This window comes from Vigna umbellata, chromosome 1 (genome assembly GCF_029865625.1).
Source record: "Vigna umbellata cultivar VRB3 chromosome 1, Vumbellata_1.0, whole genome shotgun sequence".
Lineage (NCBI taxonomy): Eukaryota > Viridiplantae > Streptophyta > Magnoliopsida > Fabales > Fabaceae > Vigna > Vigna umbellata.
Genome location: NC_142165.1, coordinates 76849157 through 76869235, shown reverse-complemented (window position 1 = coordinate 76869235; position 20079 = coordinate 76849157). Strand labels below are relative to the sequence as shown.

General features: G+C 38.3%; 2 protein-coding genes across 2 annotated transcripts; both read right to left on the bottom strand.

The window, feature by feature from the left end:
• Nucleotides 1-2876: 2876 nt before the first annotated feature.
• LOC124844265 (N-terminal acetyltransferase A complex catalytic subunit NAA10) lies at nucleotides 2877-3983 on the bottom strand. Its single transcript, XM_047321159.2, has 2 exons — nucleotides 3610-3983; nucleotides 2877-3397 (listed from the first exon to the last, which is right to left on the bottom strand). Exons 1-2 carry the CDS (start codon nucleotides 3907-3909, stop codon nucleotides 3113-3115), a joined length of 585 nt encoding a protein of 194 aa, XP_047177115.2. The 5' UTR covers nucleotides 3910-3983; the 3' UTR covers nucleotides 2877-3112.
• A 1190-nt stretch (nucleotides 3984-5173) lies between these two features.
• Nucleotides 5174-19666, bottom strand: LOC124844267 (F-box family protein with WD40/YVTN repeat doamin). The gene is made up of 9 exons (XM_088104279.1): nucleotides 19313-19666; nucleotides 19020-19202; nucleotides 17849-17903; nucleotides 9841-9939; nucleotides 8500-8603; nucleotides 7782-7871; nucleotides 7253-7392; nucleotides 6258-6342; nucleotides 5174-5690 (listed from the first exon to the last, which is right to left on the bottom strand). Exons 1-9 carry the CDS (start codon nucleotides 19498-19500, stop codon nucleotides 5321-5323), a joined length of 1314 nt encoding a protein of 437 aa, XP_087960405.1. The 5' UTR covers nucleotides 19501-19666; the 3' UTR covers nucleotides 5174-5320.
• Nucleotides 19667-20079: the final 413 nt, after the last annotated feature.

Genomic DNA, 20079 nt, shown 5'->3' with positions numbered 1-20079 from the left:
AAGGAAGACACAGAGATATAGGAAAAATGACTACTTTGACACAAATTTTTTCTATGTTTGGATTCAATTGACACTTTTACACCACGTGAGGACGACAATGAAACTTTTACACCACGTGAGGACGACAATGAAACTTTTTTAAAAATGAGGATGAATTTGACACAATTCAACCAAACTGGGGACAAAGGAAGCAATTAAACCTTGTTTATACTAATGTTACTATTGATGAAACTTATGTCACGTAAGAAAGAGCAGGTTTTCTTTGAAAGAAAGGCTTTAAAAGGAATCACCTCCACCTCCTTTAGCAAAGGCGAAGAGAGCGTTCGTGGATTGGGTTTGTGACTACCTGGTTATAGGCGGCATCATCCGTACACGCCGCCTGCAAGGCGATCCCGCCGCGTCGTTCAGTCCAGCCCCGCGTCAGCCGCTGCGACTTTCAGGCCGGCCCCCGCGTCATCCACCGAGTCGTTCGGTAATCATGTATTAGTAGACACCACTTTTTCATTATACTATGATCAGGTAAAAAGAAAATCTTCAGCTGCAGTATGATGATAAATCATGAAGGCCGCAAGAGTATTGAACATGATGCAGAAGGTGGCGCATTCTTTCGGCATCATCGGAGCCGATTCCACTTTTTAATCAACGGCGGCCAGAACCGCTACCCATCGCCCACAGCGCCACCTCATTGCCTTTGCCGGCCAAGACCACAATGCTTCCGTTACAGCCATCATCGGTTTGTTGCTACAGCGACAATTAGAAATATCGTTAACCTGTGGCCAGAGACCTAGCTCACATCTGAGTCGATCATCACTGAAATGGTGTCGTCAAACAGTACAGTCACATCGTCCAGTCCATCCTCTGCGGAACTCACGACATTCTTTGCGCCATCCGGTCCGACCTCCAGCGCGCATTAAGCCACCCGTTACGGCACATTAATGATAATTTTTCCATTAGTACCTGTATCCGTCATGATCAACTCCTTTTGCGGGGGCGCCTCACTATTTCCACCGGCATAGCCTCTGGCGCCATTCATGTCCACGTCGAGGGCCAAATCCAAGCCCGACGATCCCCACGGGCAAGTCGCTGATTATTTCGAAATCATCATCAGAACCAGCATTGGCGACATCTTCGCCGCCATGACTACTGCCGACGATGGCCTTAGCCGACCTCTCTGCATTACCTATGAGGTTGTCTACTTCGTCACCGAGAGCAACATCGGGCAGCATAAGCCGAAGCGTTTCGGCATGTTCTAACGCCACCACAGATCATCGCCCTGTCTCACCGGTGAACCATCACAGTGCAGAGTCTCTATCTCCTTCGCGACACAGGCAAATCCCTTTCTTCCTAATTGAAACCCTAATTGCAAAGATGACACAAACACCACCAGCATTAGAGCAGGTCTAGTGCCTCGGCACCAAGACGACGACAGTCACCTACTGCGGGCGCGGCTGCAAACATATCAAAGATCAGAGAATGTCCTATTCAGCTTGTCGAGCCGGAGATCCTCCACTTCAAGGCTTCCGAGCCTATCCTTCTCCTCGGCTGCGCTGGAGATCCTCTTCTTCAAGGCTTTCGAGCCCATCCTTCTCCACGGCCGCCACCGTCTCATTGGCGTTAACATGCATCCAGCTGGCTTTCGTACAGCACTATTGTAGGATCGAGAAGAGGATCCAGCATTTTAACAAGAAAGAAGATTTTGTGTTTAACATTAGGTTTTCCTAGTGTATCATCTATGTGCCTCGACAAAGCCAGCACTATATATTTCAAAGCAGCACGAGCACGAACAAGTGAAAGGGGAAATTACTTTCAAGTCTGCTCAACTTTTCATTCTCAGTCATATGATATGCATGGATGCCCGTGATGGCATATAATACTTCTAGAGATTTGCTGGGTCAATGCATTAGGCTGTATCTGTCATGCTTAGAATTGGTTCTGGCATCTACACTGCATCCAGAATTAGTACATTGAAAATATTTTCCACAATCAAAGAACTGAATTTATCTTTGGAATGGTAAGAATCTCTTCTGCTTCAGATAACGAAGGAAAGCAAAGATTCAGTATCCAACTCTCAATATCAAGTTCTTCCAATAACATTGTAATCCCCTCTTGAAGCACCTCAAGAATAGATAACCTGAGCAAATTATCTGCATCTGAACTGATTTCTTCCTCAAAAATCTGAATCATTGCCTCCTCAGGGATGGGTACAAATGACTGAAAGGTATTTGAGCCACGAACAAGGGCGCTGTTATCTCCAGTAAACTTCCTAGGTTTCAGGCATTGACAATACGAGCTACTCAATTCACTACAGTCGAGAAGCAGAGGAGATAATATTCCAGCTCATAAACAATGATGAATGGGACTTATTTTTCAGAAAGAATTCACACAATATCATTGAAGTGGTTGTTTTAGCAAGGTGACGTAATCAACTCATTATGCCGTCATAAAGGTATCATATGACATAATCAAATCCCATATGCTTAAAGTATCATGGAATTCAATTAATGAAAGGGAATCGCAAGCACTGGTGCTAATTATGTGAAGATAAAACGTGCGAAATCCAAGCAGAGTGGATCCTCCATTTCAATCCGGTCGCTTCTTCATAAACCACGTGTGCGTAGTGGCATGAATCGCCAATTCAAAACATGCAGCTACAGCGACATAAACACAAAGTAGTAACCGCTACTATGAAGAAAGTAGAACAACCAACAAACCTTTTTCCCAGCAAAACTGTAGACAGTAGTGGCCACAACAGCCACAGCTATGCTGGCACGCACCATGGTGCCAAACAAATGAAGCTCCAGTAGATCAATGCCGCTCCGCATACCACGACACCAATCTATAGTGCCTGCAATTAAAAATCTGCTCACAGCAAGTCCTCGAGTGAAAATAAAATAAATTCCCATGACAAAAATCAACAAAGATACCAAATCACAGCAACCCTGTTATTCATTCAGGCATCACAAAGCCGAAACCAAAACAGCAAAGAAAAAATTTATATCAAAATGAAGCAACACAGCCCAATAAATGTACAACAAGTTTGCACAACACAATTCAACCACAGCCTCCTACTTCAACCAAAAGTCTCATTTCTTTCCACGACTTAACCATTCAATCAGGTGGCTTTGGCATTCCCCTTGACCTCTCCGGAACAACACATGCCTCCATGTTCGTGATGGTGGTGGTGGTGATGGTGATGGTGGTGATGGTGGTGAAGATGGTGCTGCTGATGCTGCTGCTTCCCCTTGAGCTGCTTCCTCATGTCATAAGCATCCTCTCCGTCCGCATAATACTTAGCCTCCACATCATGAATCTTGTACCCCAAGGTCTCGGTGTACAAATTGAAGGCCGCGCGGTTGCTCTTGCGCACGTGCAGGGACACGTACTCGGCACCAAACACCTGTGTGGAAGAATCCAATACAAGACCGAGAAAACAAATATATGTAATTATAGTTAGCCTGATTTACTTTTGGTTCTATATTTTACAAAATCCACAAATGGAACCCTAAATCCCCAATTTTATTCTCTCAGTTTTTAATTATAAGTGATTTTAGTCCCTGAATTTTTTTTCCAATATAATTGATCTATCGAAAGATAGGAGTTGTTATGTACCTGTTCCATGGCGTTCTGTGCGGCGGTCATGAGTTTGGTGGCGAGACCGAGTTTGCGGTGGGTGCGGAGGACGGCAAGGGAGGTGATGTGGCCGTGGCAGTCGGTGGTTTCCTCCTCCATCTTGGCGAGGACGTAGCCAACGATGCGACCGTTGTAGTCTTCGGCGACGTAGAGAAGCTGAGGCCATGAGAGGATATGATAGAAGTAATACTTCATCTGGTAGTTCTCAGGGAGGCAGAAGAGGTTGCACGCCTGCATCGCCAGAAGGTCCTTCACCGTCGCCTTCCTTATGCACACCATTTTCTTTCCCCCTTTCCCTAACTCCCTTTGCTACCTATGGCGTCTTTCACTATGAACACCACACTGCACCCAATAAATAAAACGATTAATGCTAATTTTGGACCTCTCTTTTTTTCCTTTTTATTGTAAGTGTTATTAACTCAATAACTTTTTAAAAAATAATGAAAATATAATGATAATTACGTAATATATAGTTAATGTTTTATGATGTGTTGTGGTATTAGAGGATTTGGTTATTTGAATATTATAAATAAAATTGTGGAAGAAAAACATACGCACCAAAATAATACATTTTTTATATATTTAAAAAATACAAATACGATTGTAGGGAAATTAGTATTAGTAGATATATAGATAGATAAAACAGAACATAAGAATGTAGGTACCAAAACAATGTATTAAGACATATATAGTTATAGATTTTGCAAATTTAGTTTCTTTATTTTCTTTCATGTGTGAAATATTTAATTTTTTTTACTGTGTAATTTTGTTTATTTGCTTTCTTTCCCGAATTTAACTTTTAATATTTTTGGAATTTAATTTTGTATTCATTAATTTGGTGTTTAAGTTTTTTATTGAAAATACTGAAATAACATTTTATTATCCGATTGCATCAGTATTTTTATTGAATAATGATAAATTTTAAGTTAATAGTATATCAAAACTATATAATTATGTAATTAAATTTGACAGAAAAGAAGAGAGACTAAATCTATCTATGAAATAATGATAGTAAAACGACAACATCCACTAATTTCATGAGTTCAAGTGAATGTTTATTCAATATTTTACTTTTCGCTTCTTTTTTCTTTCAAGTTACAATAGCTTGTTATGTAAGAAGAATAGCAAGCATCCTTAAAAAGAAGTAAACAAAGGGAGTTATACTTATCATACACTAATAACAGGAGAAAGAGAGTCAAACCACTTAATGTCTAATCTTTTATCAATCATAAAATTGCAAGCTTAAAATGAATTCCTTTATGAAAAGAAAAAAGAGATTCCTAATCTATCTACCTTTAAGAGATCTGGAACACTTCGAGAATAAGAAAAAGCTTCACATACCAAAAACTAATCACTCCAACCACACATGTCTATATCCACCAGCCAAGAGATCTTAACATCTAAAATAACACCCATAATCTAAGAATAAAATTTATTGTGATTTTTTATAAAACTCTTCCACGATAGAATTCTATTTAATGAACAGAGGCTCAAACTACCCGAAATTATGAACCAGTGCTTTATATGATACACAAGAACGCGATAATAGCTTGATAAAATTCATGGATTGTATAATAGTGATAATTATTTAGAACGATAAACTTTTCTTCGTCACACTACAGCTCTTCAAAAAGATAATTATTTACAAACACTATTCGGAAAATTAAATACTTAATTTTACAAAGAAATGTCAGCTTCTGAATTTCCATAATCTGATGTCACTGGTATTGTGTGTGGTAACAATCTTCTTCATTCCAACAGCGAGGCAGGTAATAGAAGGTCGATCAGTTATACAAACGAGGTGCTCAATATTTATTAAGTCATCCTCGGGCAACCTCTGCCCTTTTATTCTTTGAACGGAACCAGAAGGACTTTGAAAGGTTGATAACAATTTATCATCCATAGAAAAACAAGCAACAGTTTTGCCATCGTTCTGATTTAGCAATCTTAAGATACCATCTATTCCACCAACGACTAATGTTGATGTGTCATTTTGCATGTGCTGTAGGGAGTATATAACATTAGGACACACTCGGTTGCTCCACAACAGTTTCCTTGTTCTGCATGAAATGGACAAACAAGGTTGAGCATATGATTAAACAAAATAGCGAACATTTAGTAGTGATTAAACAGAAACGGATCATTACTGGTTTATGCTTGCAGTAGAAACAATTTCTGTTCCATATAAGTTCGTGTTGTAGTTAACGTCCTAGGAACAGACGTTTTATTTTTTCCATTCTTACCTTGTCTATGAGACATAAAAGTTCCAGCACAAATGAATAATGTAATGGAAATACGAAAAATTCCAAATTTCTGGGAATGAAACAACCGGCTTAGAGCCAGAGAACATATAATGTGCTTCATTACAGCAGTCTTAATTTCTTTAGGAGTTTCCTACCCTTTTAGGATGTTCATAAACGTTATATCAGCTTCAGATAATTTTTTTAGTAAGTCATTACTTTGTCTATTTGATTCCCTCTAACAAAGAAGACTAAAGCAGTTCTCAATTAAATTCATATAATCAATATACTTTTTGTTGTAGCAATTGCCTATATAGTAGCGTGTAACAGCTGTAGTGCACGAATGCACCTAAGGAGCAACCTTTATTACACTATTGCCGCATTTACCTAAGGTCCCAACAATATGCACATCCAACAGCTGATCCTGCGAATAGTAGCTGAGAGGAGGGATTGAAGCACATGGTCCTTATGCCTATGAGACAAAAATTGAATCAGATTCACTTTTTGCACCAGAAATGTATAGTGCTTTTATAATATTAGCTAAAACTAATCATGGCACTCTATGGCATACAAAAATAATATCCTCAATATATAAAGATCAACAAAATATTTCACCAAATAGAACTGGTCCACCAAAACATGAGCATATATAAACTTCAACAAAAGACCTCAAATTTGGGAAGATTACAAGTCACAAAAGACATTCAAGTGTAATAATCGAGCTCCTTGCATATCTCCATGAATCCAATGTTTCATATGAGGACCAAACACACTAAAATAGATTATCATTTCATTAGGGAGATGTTATCTATATAGGTATCATCAATTGCTTTGTAAAACAACTTACCAGTTAGCATATGTTTTCACCAAGTATGTGAGAAAGGTCCTTGGATGAATTAGATATACAACAAACTTGGTGCATACTACCTATTTGCTCTAGCTTGAAGGGGGTGTTTAATTAAAGTAATTTTGGCAGGACACAAATATACAATAGTATTGTAACTTAAATTATTAACATTTATAAATTAAGTTCCAATCATTATGTACAAGTAATAACTCTTTTAATTTGTCCAATTAGAGACATTAATTAACCAATTAAATACTTTTAGAAAATATTTTCATAGCTATGTGTGCTTTTAATATATATATATATATATATATATATATATATATATATATATATATATATATATATATATATATATATTGCCCTATCCCATTTTTGGTGGGCTGGGCCATAACAGGCCAAACTGACCCATTTTGCCGCCCTTGGGTATAACAGAAAGTATAATTGAAACACACAGAATTCATCCATTGTCTCTTGGTTTTCTCTTCCCTTGACATTAACCAACAAATGCCAATTAAAAGGGATAAATTTTTACCTCTGACATCACTTGATCTAAGTGTTGCTACCTGTTGAACAGAGGATGGATCTGATATTCTTATATCCCCTGAAGTGGAGCCACTTATTATCAATCGATCTTCGTTCAAACATAAGCATGTTATTGGTACAGGGTGCATTCTGCAGATAACAAGTTGTGCACATCATGAATGCTACATGACATCTTGAACATATTAATCAAGCAATATATATGAACCAACTTACAAGAATGAGACTATTATTTTTGTTTATGAATGGGATTATTTGTTCCAAGCCACCAAAAAAATGACTACACCATTCCTTTTCAACCAATGTTGATGGGAACTTGGGTATTATGAGGTGCCTAAGTCCCACATCAAGTAGTATGGAATACTCATTGAAGTATTTAAGCGATCCTCCCCCTTTAATAGCTACCTTTAGAGTGCAAGGATGCATATCAAATGTTATAGTTCAAAATCCTTTCTTGGTAAACTTAAAATGTTGCTGACCAGTTTTGGACAAAAATCAACATAAAAAAATCTGCGAAATACCTTAATATTTGAGAACATCTCCTACTGTACATGTCAAAAACACGAACAGCTCCATCATCACACCCAACCACAGCTTCTGGATCAACATAGCTGAAAGAACAGAACAGAAAAAAACTCAGATATCATATGTAAATAGTTTTTCGTCTTACTTCTGTTGAATACTGAATATCTTCTGTTGTACAACTTTTATAAAGCTGCTTTTAAACCCTTGTCTTTCTTTCTTGCTGGTTTTGTAAATGGCCACCCTTGGTTGTGTGGGTATGTTCTAGGGCCTATTTTCGCTATCACTAGGACACCCACCATCACCACAAAGAAACACAATGGTAAAAATTATTTATCATGGTCTGCCTCTATGGAACCTTGGTTCCTCCTTAAAAGATAACCCCTACTAGACTAAATAACTTCCTCTAATCACCCGTAAACTGTCCAATTACTGTTAACCGTTTTGTGACTTCTAATTTTGAACCTTTTTCCTAACATACATCTTAAAAGTCTTATCACGTACAGTGGCTTATCATTATCCAAGAGAGTTACATACCCTAATTAGTTCTCTTACACATAATTCAACCTGATTTTGACTATAACAAAGATCCAATTGAGTGATAGACTCATGCAATTCACCAAATCTTATTATTCAACTAAATAGGTTGCCAACTGACTTCATGTCATCACTCCACACAAAAAGATAGGAAGTAAAAAAGAGTGTTGATTAGTTTACCGCATGCATGAACCTTTTACAAATTTGCCTCCAAGTGAAGGAAATATGCTTCTTTTCCCATTCCGCCTCCATATGCATAAATGGCTACCAATTAGACCAACAATCTGAAAATAAAATTTTGGAGTTCAGAAACCATAAAGGATACAATCTTCCACGAGCCAGCAACTTAAAGAAACTTGAATTGACCCCAGCACTTTTTAGGCAAATTGACAGTATAAATGAAAAGATGTAGCAAAAATAAAATAACACTGGCCTTCAGATGCTTTGCAGCACAAATAAATTACATAGAAAATTTCAAACAAATAGAGGACACAACATTGATGCAGGTGATAACTCTAGCATTGAGTGTTTGACGTAGATTAGTCAAAGGATTGAAGCCCGATCAGCCCAGACAAGCTATGTTAGTAGCACGAGATCCCAAGTTGGATGTATAGGACTTTAGTGTGAGGATTATAAGGACCTGGGCTCACCCACTGCATAGCTAGCTTTTGTAGAGCAATTCTCGCAAGATTATTATGAATTACATGATTGGTATTAGGGCATTATAGTTGAACAAATTACCAAAATATGTTTTTGTATAAAGTTTACAAGACTCATATCTACTTAAGAAAGCCCAAAACTGCATTCAGATCAATAGAAATAAAAGGATAATAGAGTAGTTAAGTAATTCTGTTGTATAGTTACTTTTCTGTTATAGTTTCAGTTATGCAGTTACTTTACTGTTATAGTTTCAGTTGTACAGTTTATTTTCAGTTAGAAATTCTGATGGTTTGTTATCTGCTGAGTGAGAAGTTCGTAGTAGCTTGCAGTGCAAGTATTACTGTACTATAAATAGCTTCATCTCTCTTGTATAAATTTAGTTAAACAAGAAATTTCTTCATCTTGTCACTCTCACCCCTTTTTATATAGATCCTGAACTGTATTAAAGGAAAACAAATCTCAGCAGTTTGACAGTGCTCATCTCCCAGATCAAGAGTTCAAACCAATTTCTGCTTATCTTCCTCTACCAGACTTCCCTGTCTACACTTCCTCCCAATTGCATCATGTGTCATGATGCCACACTCCACAGCCAAGGCAGAGTTAGTTGCCTATTCTCCCTCCCAAGTTTTGATTAGGTGCATCTCACCTATTATTCCTTCTTGTACATCACTGAAGTCTTAAATACGAAGGATATGATAAATAATGAAATGAGTTGATTAAATTTCATAGTAATGCTTTTCATTCCCAATAAAGAACAATATTTTAAACAGGTGGTGTCATATGATTTACTGATACAATGAAATTCCTTATAAGTGCACAGTGTAAAGTTAAATCGATAAAGCATTCATTCAATTAATTCACCTTGCTCTCATCAAAATCAAAGTCAATTAAAGGGAATATAGCTGGCATTGAGTGTTCTTCTATGCATTTGTAGCTGTCTAAAGACCAGAGACGAATAACCTGTCATAATGCCATTGAAATAATTAGTACAAGGCCTAATGTAGTCAGAAACTATATCATACTATTTATAAAAAGACTCAGACTAAACAGAAAAATCCCTTATATTTATAGAATACAAATATTGATTGTGAGCTAGCCCTCTGCAGTTTATTATTCATATGCACTTCCAACCAAAAGATAAGATGCCACGGACAAATACCATAACCAAAAAATTCAATAAAATTCAACATAACCAAAAAATTCAACAAAATTCACTGGTGTGCTAAATTTTTTTCCAAAAATTGTTTTATTTTTTTTTAATTTCTGGCTTTATGGTTATGTTTGCTTTAGTAATCGCCACATTGCTAATGCCTCCACCTTGAATTTGTCTAGTCATTGTAGTACCACCTCAGTGTTTCCCCAGCACTACCACGGCCATTTTGTCCAACGACACCACAGTTGTTATTGTCCAAGTTAGGTGACTGCCATGCTGCCAAAATTTCAAGAATTTGAGCTCTGACGCCCTTCCATGCAACTCCTCAATGTGTCTTCCCTCTTTGTGATAGCCCCATCCAGCCTCCCCCCTAGCGATGACCACCACCATCAAACTCAACTCTCCATCCCCTTTCCAGATCTAGTAAATCTTAAAAAGACAAATTTGTTTAACCTAGCAGATAATTTATCAAGATCAGGACAAAAATTATGAACGAAGCATGTGGACCCAAAATTTCTAAGTGGTAAGAGATGGAGAGGTTTGTTAGATGTTAAGTTGTGTGTTTATGTTAATTGGGCTTAGCCCATTCTGTATTTATGGTTTCTCCTAATCTTCTCTATTATTTCACATGGTATCTAGAGCACAGGAATAGTTCCTGCCAACTCCACGGTCTCCGGTACCCATCACCGCCGCTGTCGCTGCAGTCGCCGCCGCCGCCACCGGAGTTCCAGAATCGATCGACGACCACACCATCAGAATCGTCTCGGCTGGGCGACCACCGTGGTCAATAGATTGCGGCGAACGGACCACCCACACGCCTCCACGCACCGCCGCAACAGTCACCGCTGTCGCCGCTTCCCGCCGCGCGTGCCGGCACGTCGCCGGAGAGTTCCGCCGCCGATCAGCACCGCCGTGATCGCCTCCTCGCCCTCTTTCTGGATCTGTGGTCGTTGCGTCAATCGGAGCACTTTGGATTTTTAGGGTTTCTCCCTCTCCATGGCTGCCCAACTTGATGATCGGAGTCGGTCTCGCCAACCAGGTAAAGGACGTCCAAAATGTGACCACTGTGGCAAGCTAGGCCACAAAATTGATAGATGTTATGCGCTTCATGGATGTCATCCTCGACCTATAGCAATGGCTAATTCTGATCCACCTCCCCGATCACTGTCTGCAGACCATCCTACTTCATCAAATACCATAAATAACCCTGTACTCTTTCAGGAATTTCTCAGATGGTATGAGGACCGTCAGCACTCTAGTTCCACTACATCTGCTTCTGTTATACGCACAGGTACCCCTTTTGTTGGTCTGACTCACTCTCTCGGATCTTGGGTCCTTGACTCAGGCGCCACCGATCATATCACTGGTAACAAGTCCTTGTTTTCTTCCTTGTCATGTCCGGATAATTTACCCTCGGTAACGATGGCTGATGGGTCTAGAGTCTCATGGTATTGGTACTGTTCATATTTTTCCGTCCATATCCATTGATAATGTACTTTACGTCCCTGGGTCTCCTTTTAACTTATTGTCCGTAAGTCATCTAACTCGTTCCCTTAATTGTGTTATTTCATTTACCAAAGATTCTGTTTGGTTGCAAGACCGGAGTTCGAAACACATGATTGGCACAGGATGTGAATCTCATGGCCTATATCATCTCAGCCCTTCTCCACATGCTGGCGTAATCATGGAGTCACCATCCCTTCTTCATGCTCAGTTAGGTCATCCAAGTCTTGCCAAACTGCAGCAACTTGTTCCGAGTCTGTCGAAATTATCAAGTTTGTTGTGTGAGTCTTGTCAGTTAGGTAAACATACTCGTAGTTCCTTTCCTCGTAGTGTTTCACAAAGAGCGTCATCCCCCTTTTCATTGGTTCATTTTGATATTTGGGGACCTAGTCGTGTTAAGTCAACTTTCGGATTTCAGTATTTTGTTACCTTTATTGATGACTATTCCAGATGTACTTGGTTGTTTCTCATGAAGAATCGTTCTGAGTTGTTTTCTGTTTTTCAATCTTTTTTCAATGAAATAAAAACTCAGTTTGGGGTTTCTATTCGCACTTTACGCAGTGATAATGGCCGTGAATACCTTTCTCAACCGTTTAAACATTTCATGGCTTCTCATGGCATTCTTCACCAAACCTCATGTGCCTATACCCCTCAACAAAATGGGGTGGCTGAGTGCAAGAATAGACACCTTATTGAAACAACTCGTACCCTTCTCATTCATGGTCAAGTACCCTCACGTTTTTGGGGTGATGCTGTTCTCACGGCATGTTATCTTATCAATCGCATGCCATCTTCCGTCCTAGATAACAAAATCCCTCATTCTATCTTATTTCCTCAAGACCCTCTACATCCATTACCTCTTAGAGTTTTTGGGTCTACATGTTTTGTTCATGATTTTAGTCCTGGTCTTGATAAGTTATCTCCTAGGTCTCACAAATGTGTCTTCTTAGGATTTCCACGGTCACAAAAGGGCTATAAGTGTTTTTCCCCTTCCCTCAATCATCATTTTATCTCTGCTGATGTCACTTTTGATGAATCTTCTTTTTACTTTACACATCTATCTTCTAATTTTGTACCTCTCCCTATTACTGTTGATATTCCTCTTATCTGTGATCCTCCTGGTGATGCTCCATCCATTTTGTCTCCTCCTTCTTTAGACTCTCATTCACCACAGGATCGTCCTTCACCACCACCCCTTCAGGTTTATAGTCGCCGCAATTGTCTCCCTCATGACTCACTTCCACTGCCGCCTCCTGTGTCTCCTCCGGCTCCAGCAAATGAGTCTGACTTGCCTATTGCCCTCCGTAAAGGTATACGCTCTACCCGTAACCCTTCCCCCCATTATATTGTTCTTAGTTACCACAGATTATCTCCATCTTTTTACACTTGTCTCTCATCCATTTCTTCTGTGTCACTTCCTAAATCTGTGGGTGATGCCTTAACTCATCCTGGCTGGCGTCAAGCTATGCTGGATGAATTAAATGCTTTACAGAAAAGTGGAACTTGGGAGCTTGTCCAATTACCATCTGGAAAGTCTGTTGTTGGTTGCAGGTGGGTTTATGCTGTCAAGGTTCGCCCTGATGGCACAATTGATCGTCTGAAAGCTCGACTGGTTGCCAAAGGCTACACACAGATTTTTTTGGTTTGGATTATGGTGATACTTTTTCTCCAGTGGCAAAAATGACCTCTGTTCGCCTATTCATTGCCATGGCCGCTCTTCGACAATGGCCTCTTTACCAACTTGATGTCAAAAATGCTTTCCTAAATGGTGATTTGCATGAAGAAATTTATATGGAGCAACCGCCTGGCTTTGTTGCTCAGGGGGAGTCATCTGGATTGGTATGTCGTCTTCGCAAATCCTTATATGGCCTAAAACAATCTCCTCGGGCCTGGTTTGGTAAATTCAGTTGTGTTGTTCAACAATTTGGTATGTCTCGCAGTGAAGCGGATCATTCAGTGTTCTATCGCCACTCAAGTGCTGGATGTATTTACTTAATAGTGTATGTCAATGATATTGTTCTCACAGGAAGTGACTATCTCGGCATCTCTCAGATGAAACAACACCTTTGTCATCATTTTCAAACCAAAGAACTTGGCAAACTCCGGTACTTTTTTGGTATTGAAGTAGCACAATCCAATGATGGTATTGTCATATCTCAGAGGAAGTATGCATTAGACATCTTGGAGGAAACAGGGTTAATGAATTGTAAATCTGTTGAGACACCTATGGATCCTAACATCAAACTCCTACCAAATCAGGGGGAGCCTTTCTCAGATCCTGAACGGTACAGAAAATTAGTTGGTAAATTAAACTATCTTACTGTTACGCGTCCTGACATTTCCTTCGCAGTTAGTGTGGTGAGTCAATTTCTAAACTCCCCATGTGAAGACCATTGGGATGCAGTTGTTCGCATACTGAAGTATATTAAAGGATCACCTGGAAAAGGTTTGCTATATGGCCCTAACAACGATACAAAAATCGTTTGCTATTCAGATGCTGATTGGGCTAGTTCCCCTTCTGATAGGAGGTCTACTTCTGGATATTGTGTCTCTATTGGTGGCAACCTGATATCTTGGAAAAGTAAGAAGCAAAGTGTTGTGGCAAGGTCTAGCGCAGAAGCAGAATATAGAGTTATGGCATCTGCTACTTGCGAGCTTGTGTGGCTTAAACAATTACTTAGTGAATTGAAATTTGGAGATGTCACTCGCATGACACTTATATGTGATAATCAAGCTGCTCTTCATATTAACTCTACCCTATGTATATGCTAAACACATAAGGGAGATTTCTCCTAATCTTCTCTATTATTTCACAAGGTTCATAAGGAAATAAAATAGAATGAAGAATTTGTTATGTAAAACCAAAGATGACATGTGATTAATGAGATAACATGGACTAAGAACAACATCATCCGGAAAACGTTGAGGAAGCTCACCATAGACTAAAATTGTGCTGGTTGTTTCAACGAGATGTCTATTCTTGTGCTTAGCTATCCCATTTTGTTGAGGTTTATAAAACACATGACGACTGATGAAAAATGCCATGAGAAGAGAAACAAGATTTATTACCAATAATGTGATTAGTGGCACTTGAGTCCAGAGCCTAATGGTTAAGAGAGTGGGAGAGAGTGAGGCAAGCAAACAATGTAGCTTTGCGTGAAAAAAAAAAGCAATGGAACCAAAGTTCTAATGATGTTCATACCATTGAGAAATTTGTTTAAGATAGCTTGCTATCCTAAATTATTAGATGAAGTGGGACCTAAATTGGATGGTTGTGAGGGAGCAACTTGGGCAACCGCAACAAATCGAGGAAGACCATGTAACATCAGTCAATTTTGTGACTGAACCTATGACAATGTTCACACTTGTATTCTACCTAGCTTTCTAGGGTGATTGTGAATATCACATATTAGTAAATGTTGAAATATTTTGCATAATTTTAAACTTAGTGATAATTTTGATACAGTTATTTTACATTTACTTTACACTTATTAGCCATTCCCATCCTTTCTTGCCACTCATGGCAATCTTCATAGGCTTATTTGTCCTCATACTCATTACCAAAATGGTGGTGTTGAACAAAAACATAAGCACATCACTGAATTGGGCTTAACTGTATTTCATCATGTTTCTCTTCACCACTTCAGGGGGAGAAAGCACTTGAAGTGGATGAACTCTCCATCTTGTCATTACCATGTTTGTCTTTGCAGGATGTCCAAAATCTGAGCAATGAAGCTACCATAATCGACAAAGAGGAAGAAGACAAATTTTTTGGATAAAAATATGAAAGAAGAAAACAACTCACTTTGACTCTTGAGCAAGAAAAATTGTCTAATCTAGAGGTGAGGATCCCAGAAGATAACATTGAGGAGGTAAGTAGTACTAAGGATTTACCCATTGTATTGAGAAAGGAAAGAAGATCATGTGCTAAATATCCTATTTCTTAGTATGTTTGCACTAACAATCTCTGTGATAAGCATGAAACCTTTATTGCTACCATTGATGCCACAGAAATTCCTACCTCAATCTGGGAGGCCATGAAACTTGAACATTGGAATCAAGCCATGAAAGAAGAGATGAATGCATTAGAAAGAAATTCAACTAGGGAGATTGTTGATAAGCCAAGAGACAAGAAGGCAGTAAGGTGTAGATGGATATTCATAGTGAAACATAAGGAGATGGGACAATAGAAAGATATAAAGCTAGATTGGTGGCAAAAGGATATACCCAAACTTATGGGATTGACTATGAGAAAACGTTTGCCCCAGTGGTAAAACAGTTCGAGTTGTTCTCACTTTGGCTACTCATTTTCGATGGGACTTACACTAGTTGGATGTGAGGAATGTCTTTCTTCATGGAAATCTAGAAGAGGAAGTGTACACGGAGATTCCCCCAGGTTTTAAAGGGAAAAATGAAAGAAACAAGGTATGCCTTCTAAAGAAAGCATTGTATGGTCTTAAGCAATCCCCTAGAGCATGGTTTGGAAGATTTACAAAAGCAATGGTTTCCTTGGGATATAAACAAAGTCAAGGAGATTATACTTTATTCATAAAGCACTCTTCTACATGTAAACTCACTATATTGCTTAACTATGTGGATGATATGATTATTGCAAGAGATGATGAAAAAGAAAAATTGGCAGCCCAATTTGAAATGAAAGACCTAGGAAAACTCAAATATTTTCTTGGAATAGAGGTTGCTTACTCCAAGAATGGAATTTTCATCTCCCAAAGGAAATACGTACTTGATCTCCCCAAAGAAATAGGAAAGCTAAGATGTAGAACCTCAACAGTTCCTATAGAACATAATCACAGAATTGGAAGTGAAGAAAGTTCTCCTGTAGAGAAGGTCCAATATTAGAGATTGGTAGGAAAATTGATTTATCTATCATATACAAGACTAGACATTGCTTATGCAGTTAGTGTAGTTAGCCAATTTATGCATGATCCAAGAGAAAGACACATGCAAGCAGTTGACAAAATTCTCCCATACTTGAAGTCAAGTCTAGGAAATGGGCTATTATTCAAAAGGGAAGACACATTAACTATAGAAATATATACTGATGTTGACTATTCAGGTTCTATTACTAACAAAAAATTTACTTCTGGGTATTGTGTCTTTCTTGGAAATAGTCTAGTAACGTGGAGGAGCAAAAAGCAGATAGAGTATCTCGTTCTAGTGCAGAAGCTGAATTTCGAGCTCTTACTAAAGAAATATGTGAAGGACTCTGGATGAAAATTTTTTTGGATGACCTTAAAGTCAAGGTGGACAACCCTATGCAACTACACGATAACAATAAGTCTGTCATGAGCATTGATCATAATCCAATACAACATTATAGGACCAAACACTTTGATATTGATAGACATTTCATCAAAGATAATTTAAACAAAGGCTTTGTGATTACAACTCATGTTCCTATAGAACTTTAAATAGCATATATTTTTACAAAAAGGCTCCCTCTGGGTAGATTTCAAGATCTTGTATGCAAGTTGGAAGTGATTGATATTCATTTACCAACTTGAGGGGAAGTGTTGTAAATAGAGGAAAATCTTCCTAATTAGAGAAAATATATGTAGAATCTTCCTAATCAGAGAAAATATTTGTAGGATCTTCTAGATTATTTTCCAGTATATTGTTTCCTTATTTCCCATTGTTAGAAGATTAGATTGTTACAAATAGAGGTAAAGAGAATTTAATAGACATGAATGAAAATAATAAAAGTCATTCTCTTTTTCAAGACTTAACAACCAACACTGAGACCAATATATAAGTAACCCAGCCCTTGGGGAAGAACCAAACACTTAATACTCCACTGAGGATCCCATACTATTCAATGTGGGGCTTAGGCACCCCAAAATACAGAAGTCCCTATCCCTTTATAACATTGTCAATTTGTTGCTATATATAAAATACAAGTTCCTCAATCAATGTGAGATCTTCATATATTTGTCTTGTAAATAGTTGGAGATGTATATTGTGCTATTCATAACAACCAAGTGATCAACTTACTAATTGCAAATTTGCACTTTGTATAAGACATGCAAGTCTCAAAAAGGTGAGACACAAAAACAGTTATAGTCCACCTTCAAGAAGTTGGTAATCTATAGAGAACAAAGAGTAACCAACTTGTTCTATGCCAGCAGCTTAGGGAAAAGGAAACCTTTCAAGAATCAGAAATTGGAAATATAGAAGATAAAATGCCACCCATACCTTATCACCCACGCCAGTACCTAGCACGCCCATTTTCATTCGGCACTGAGCAACCCTGAATTGAAAGGTAGGTATTGGAAATCAATATAAGTCTGGCATGTTGACTTGATGAGCAGTTATAACTCAGACACACATAAAGGGCGTTATAATGCACTAAATATGGATTAGTCAACTTATGGCCAAAGATTCACCAAAGGTAGGTATTGAAAATGAATATAAATCTTGCATGTTGACTTGATGAGCAGTTATAACTCAGACACACATAAAAGGGCATTCTATAATGCACTGAATGTGGATTAGTCAACTTATGGCCAAAGGTTCATCAATACTTATGAGAAGCCTTGATGGTTGCAATAGACGTACTGAGAGCACACGGACTAATGCTACCAGAGAAGGGTAAGCAAAAGATATGGGAGTAAAATTCTTTACTTACCAAGAAACTCAAAACAATCATGCCAAATAAGATCCCAGCACTAACATTCACTTCAATAAAATTTCTAAAGTGCTTCAAGTTTTCTATTTTGAAAAAAAAAAGAATAATAATCAACAAAATGTTAAAGTTCTATTTAAGGATTACTAAATGAAAGCCAGGCACTTATGGCAACAAAATAGGGCCTCATTTGGACTTGAACAATAAACAGATCCACACTAATAAACCATTCATTCTCAAATACCGAACCAAGTTATCAACCACATTCGATTCAACCACTTACTATCAAGTGAAAAAGCACCATCTAATGAGTAATGCCTCCCAAGTGAATATTGAACCCAATGTTACAAATATTATTACAATGGCAGATTCCAGAACGTTTCATGATGTTGAAATGGCACACATCATAATGTCTCGACTTGCTCATTTTATGCAAACAACGTGCAAAATGTAAATTTGTACAACTATGTCTGTTAAGAGCACTAGTCTGTTAGAAATATTTTTTGCTCTATATAAAGAAAATTTACATACTCTCATCGTATCTTTCCAAATCAAGCAATTACACAACAGTTTATTCTATGAAAGTCCTCTCTCATTCTTGGAGATCTATGACCTTTGGCAACATCGATTAGGTGTCACTTGCATATCTTCACATTTTTGTGATAACGTCAAGGAATCAATTGTTATGTAAAATAAAGAGATTGAAAACATTACTAAAGTGCAAAGGGAAGATTTAGGTACGTTGTTGAATGACCCTTCCACTGATCAACGTAAAAGCCACCATCTAGAAGAGCCAATCTATGCTGCTCCATAACCATCTCTCCTAAAATGACCCTCAAGGGCTTTTCGGTAAATTCAGACGATGAATTCTTTATGTTCCTCTCACAAAACTCTCGCAGTGAGCGGGACTCGACGATGGCGTTCCTTCACGAATACGCACGCGCGAATTTCAGAAAAGCACGTGCGAATTGAGGATGGTTTGATTGAAACTGATTGCATAAGAAAAAAGGAGAGAGTGGAAGTGAGCGAGGTACCAGAGTTTGCAAACGAGGGAGCAACGAACGAGGTCGAACATGTCGAGGAGAGCGAAAATGGTGCACACGATGTCGGGGTCTAGAGACAGTATGTTCGTCGGAGTTTTCCGCCGTTCATATATTTGGTCGGCGGTCGCCGGCGAAAGACCGTTCTTCGCCGCCGTGAAACTCTGTTGATGTTTGTTCATTGTTTAAAGGAGGGAATCAAAATCACAGTGACAGAACACTAAGACAGTGATTTAACGGAGCAAATGGTGAAGGAAGAATCGGAAGGGAAAACCGAGATAACGGGGGTGACCTTAAGAAAATGGGTGGTGAGTGATAGACGTAACCACACCACTCCATGAAGTGATGTGTATATTTTGAATGAGGTGGCATAAAAATAAAGACTTAATTAGTTTTTGGTCAAAAAGTTTTCAGTAAATTCTTTTATTTTTTTAATTAAAATTGAGAATAAAATATTAATTAAATCTAAAATAAAATTTTGGGTAAATTAAAATAATGTAGTGAAAAAGGACAGAAAAGTAATTAGAGTTGACTCAATTGTTAAAAGATCGTATGTATATGTATGAGCTTTAACATTTAAAAGTCATGAAGGTAAGAACTAATATGTATGGTTGAAGGTTGTCTTGAATCCTAATGTCCACTCTGGTTTCTTCTCTGACAAAATTGTAGTATATGAGGAGGAAGATAGGTGTAGTGTTCATGTCTAAAATCACTTGAAGGTGTCGTTTACCAAAAATAAAGTTTCCCAAAAATAAAGTTGA

Excerpts from the sequence above, each read along its gene's own strand:
- LOC124844265 (XM_047321159.2), bottom strand. The coding sequence starts at position 3,909 with ATGGTGTGCATAAGGAAGGCGACGGTGAAGGACCTTCTGGCGATGCAG. Across the intron at positions 3,398-3,609 it reads CACAGAACGCCATGGAACAG|GTGTTTGGTGCCGAGTACGT; the intron begins GTACATAACAAC and ends TCTTCCACACAG.
- LOC124844267 (XM_088104279.1), bottom strand. The coding sequence starts at position 19,500 with ATGAACAAACATCAACAGAGTTTCACGGCGGCGAAGAACGGTCTTTCG. Across the intron at positions 19,203-19,312 it reads TCCCTCGTTTGCAAACTCTG|GAACGCCATCGTCGAGTCCC; the intron begins GTACCTCGCTCA and ends GTATTCGTGAAG. Across the intron at positions 9,940-17,848 it reads GTACTGGCGTGGGTGATAAG|GTTATTCGTCTCTGGTCTTT; the intron begins GTATGGGTGGCA and ends GCATTATGACAG.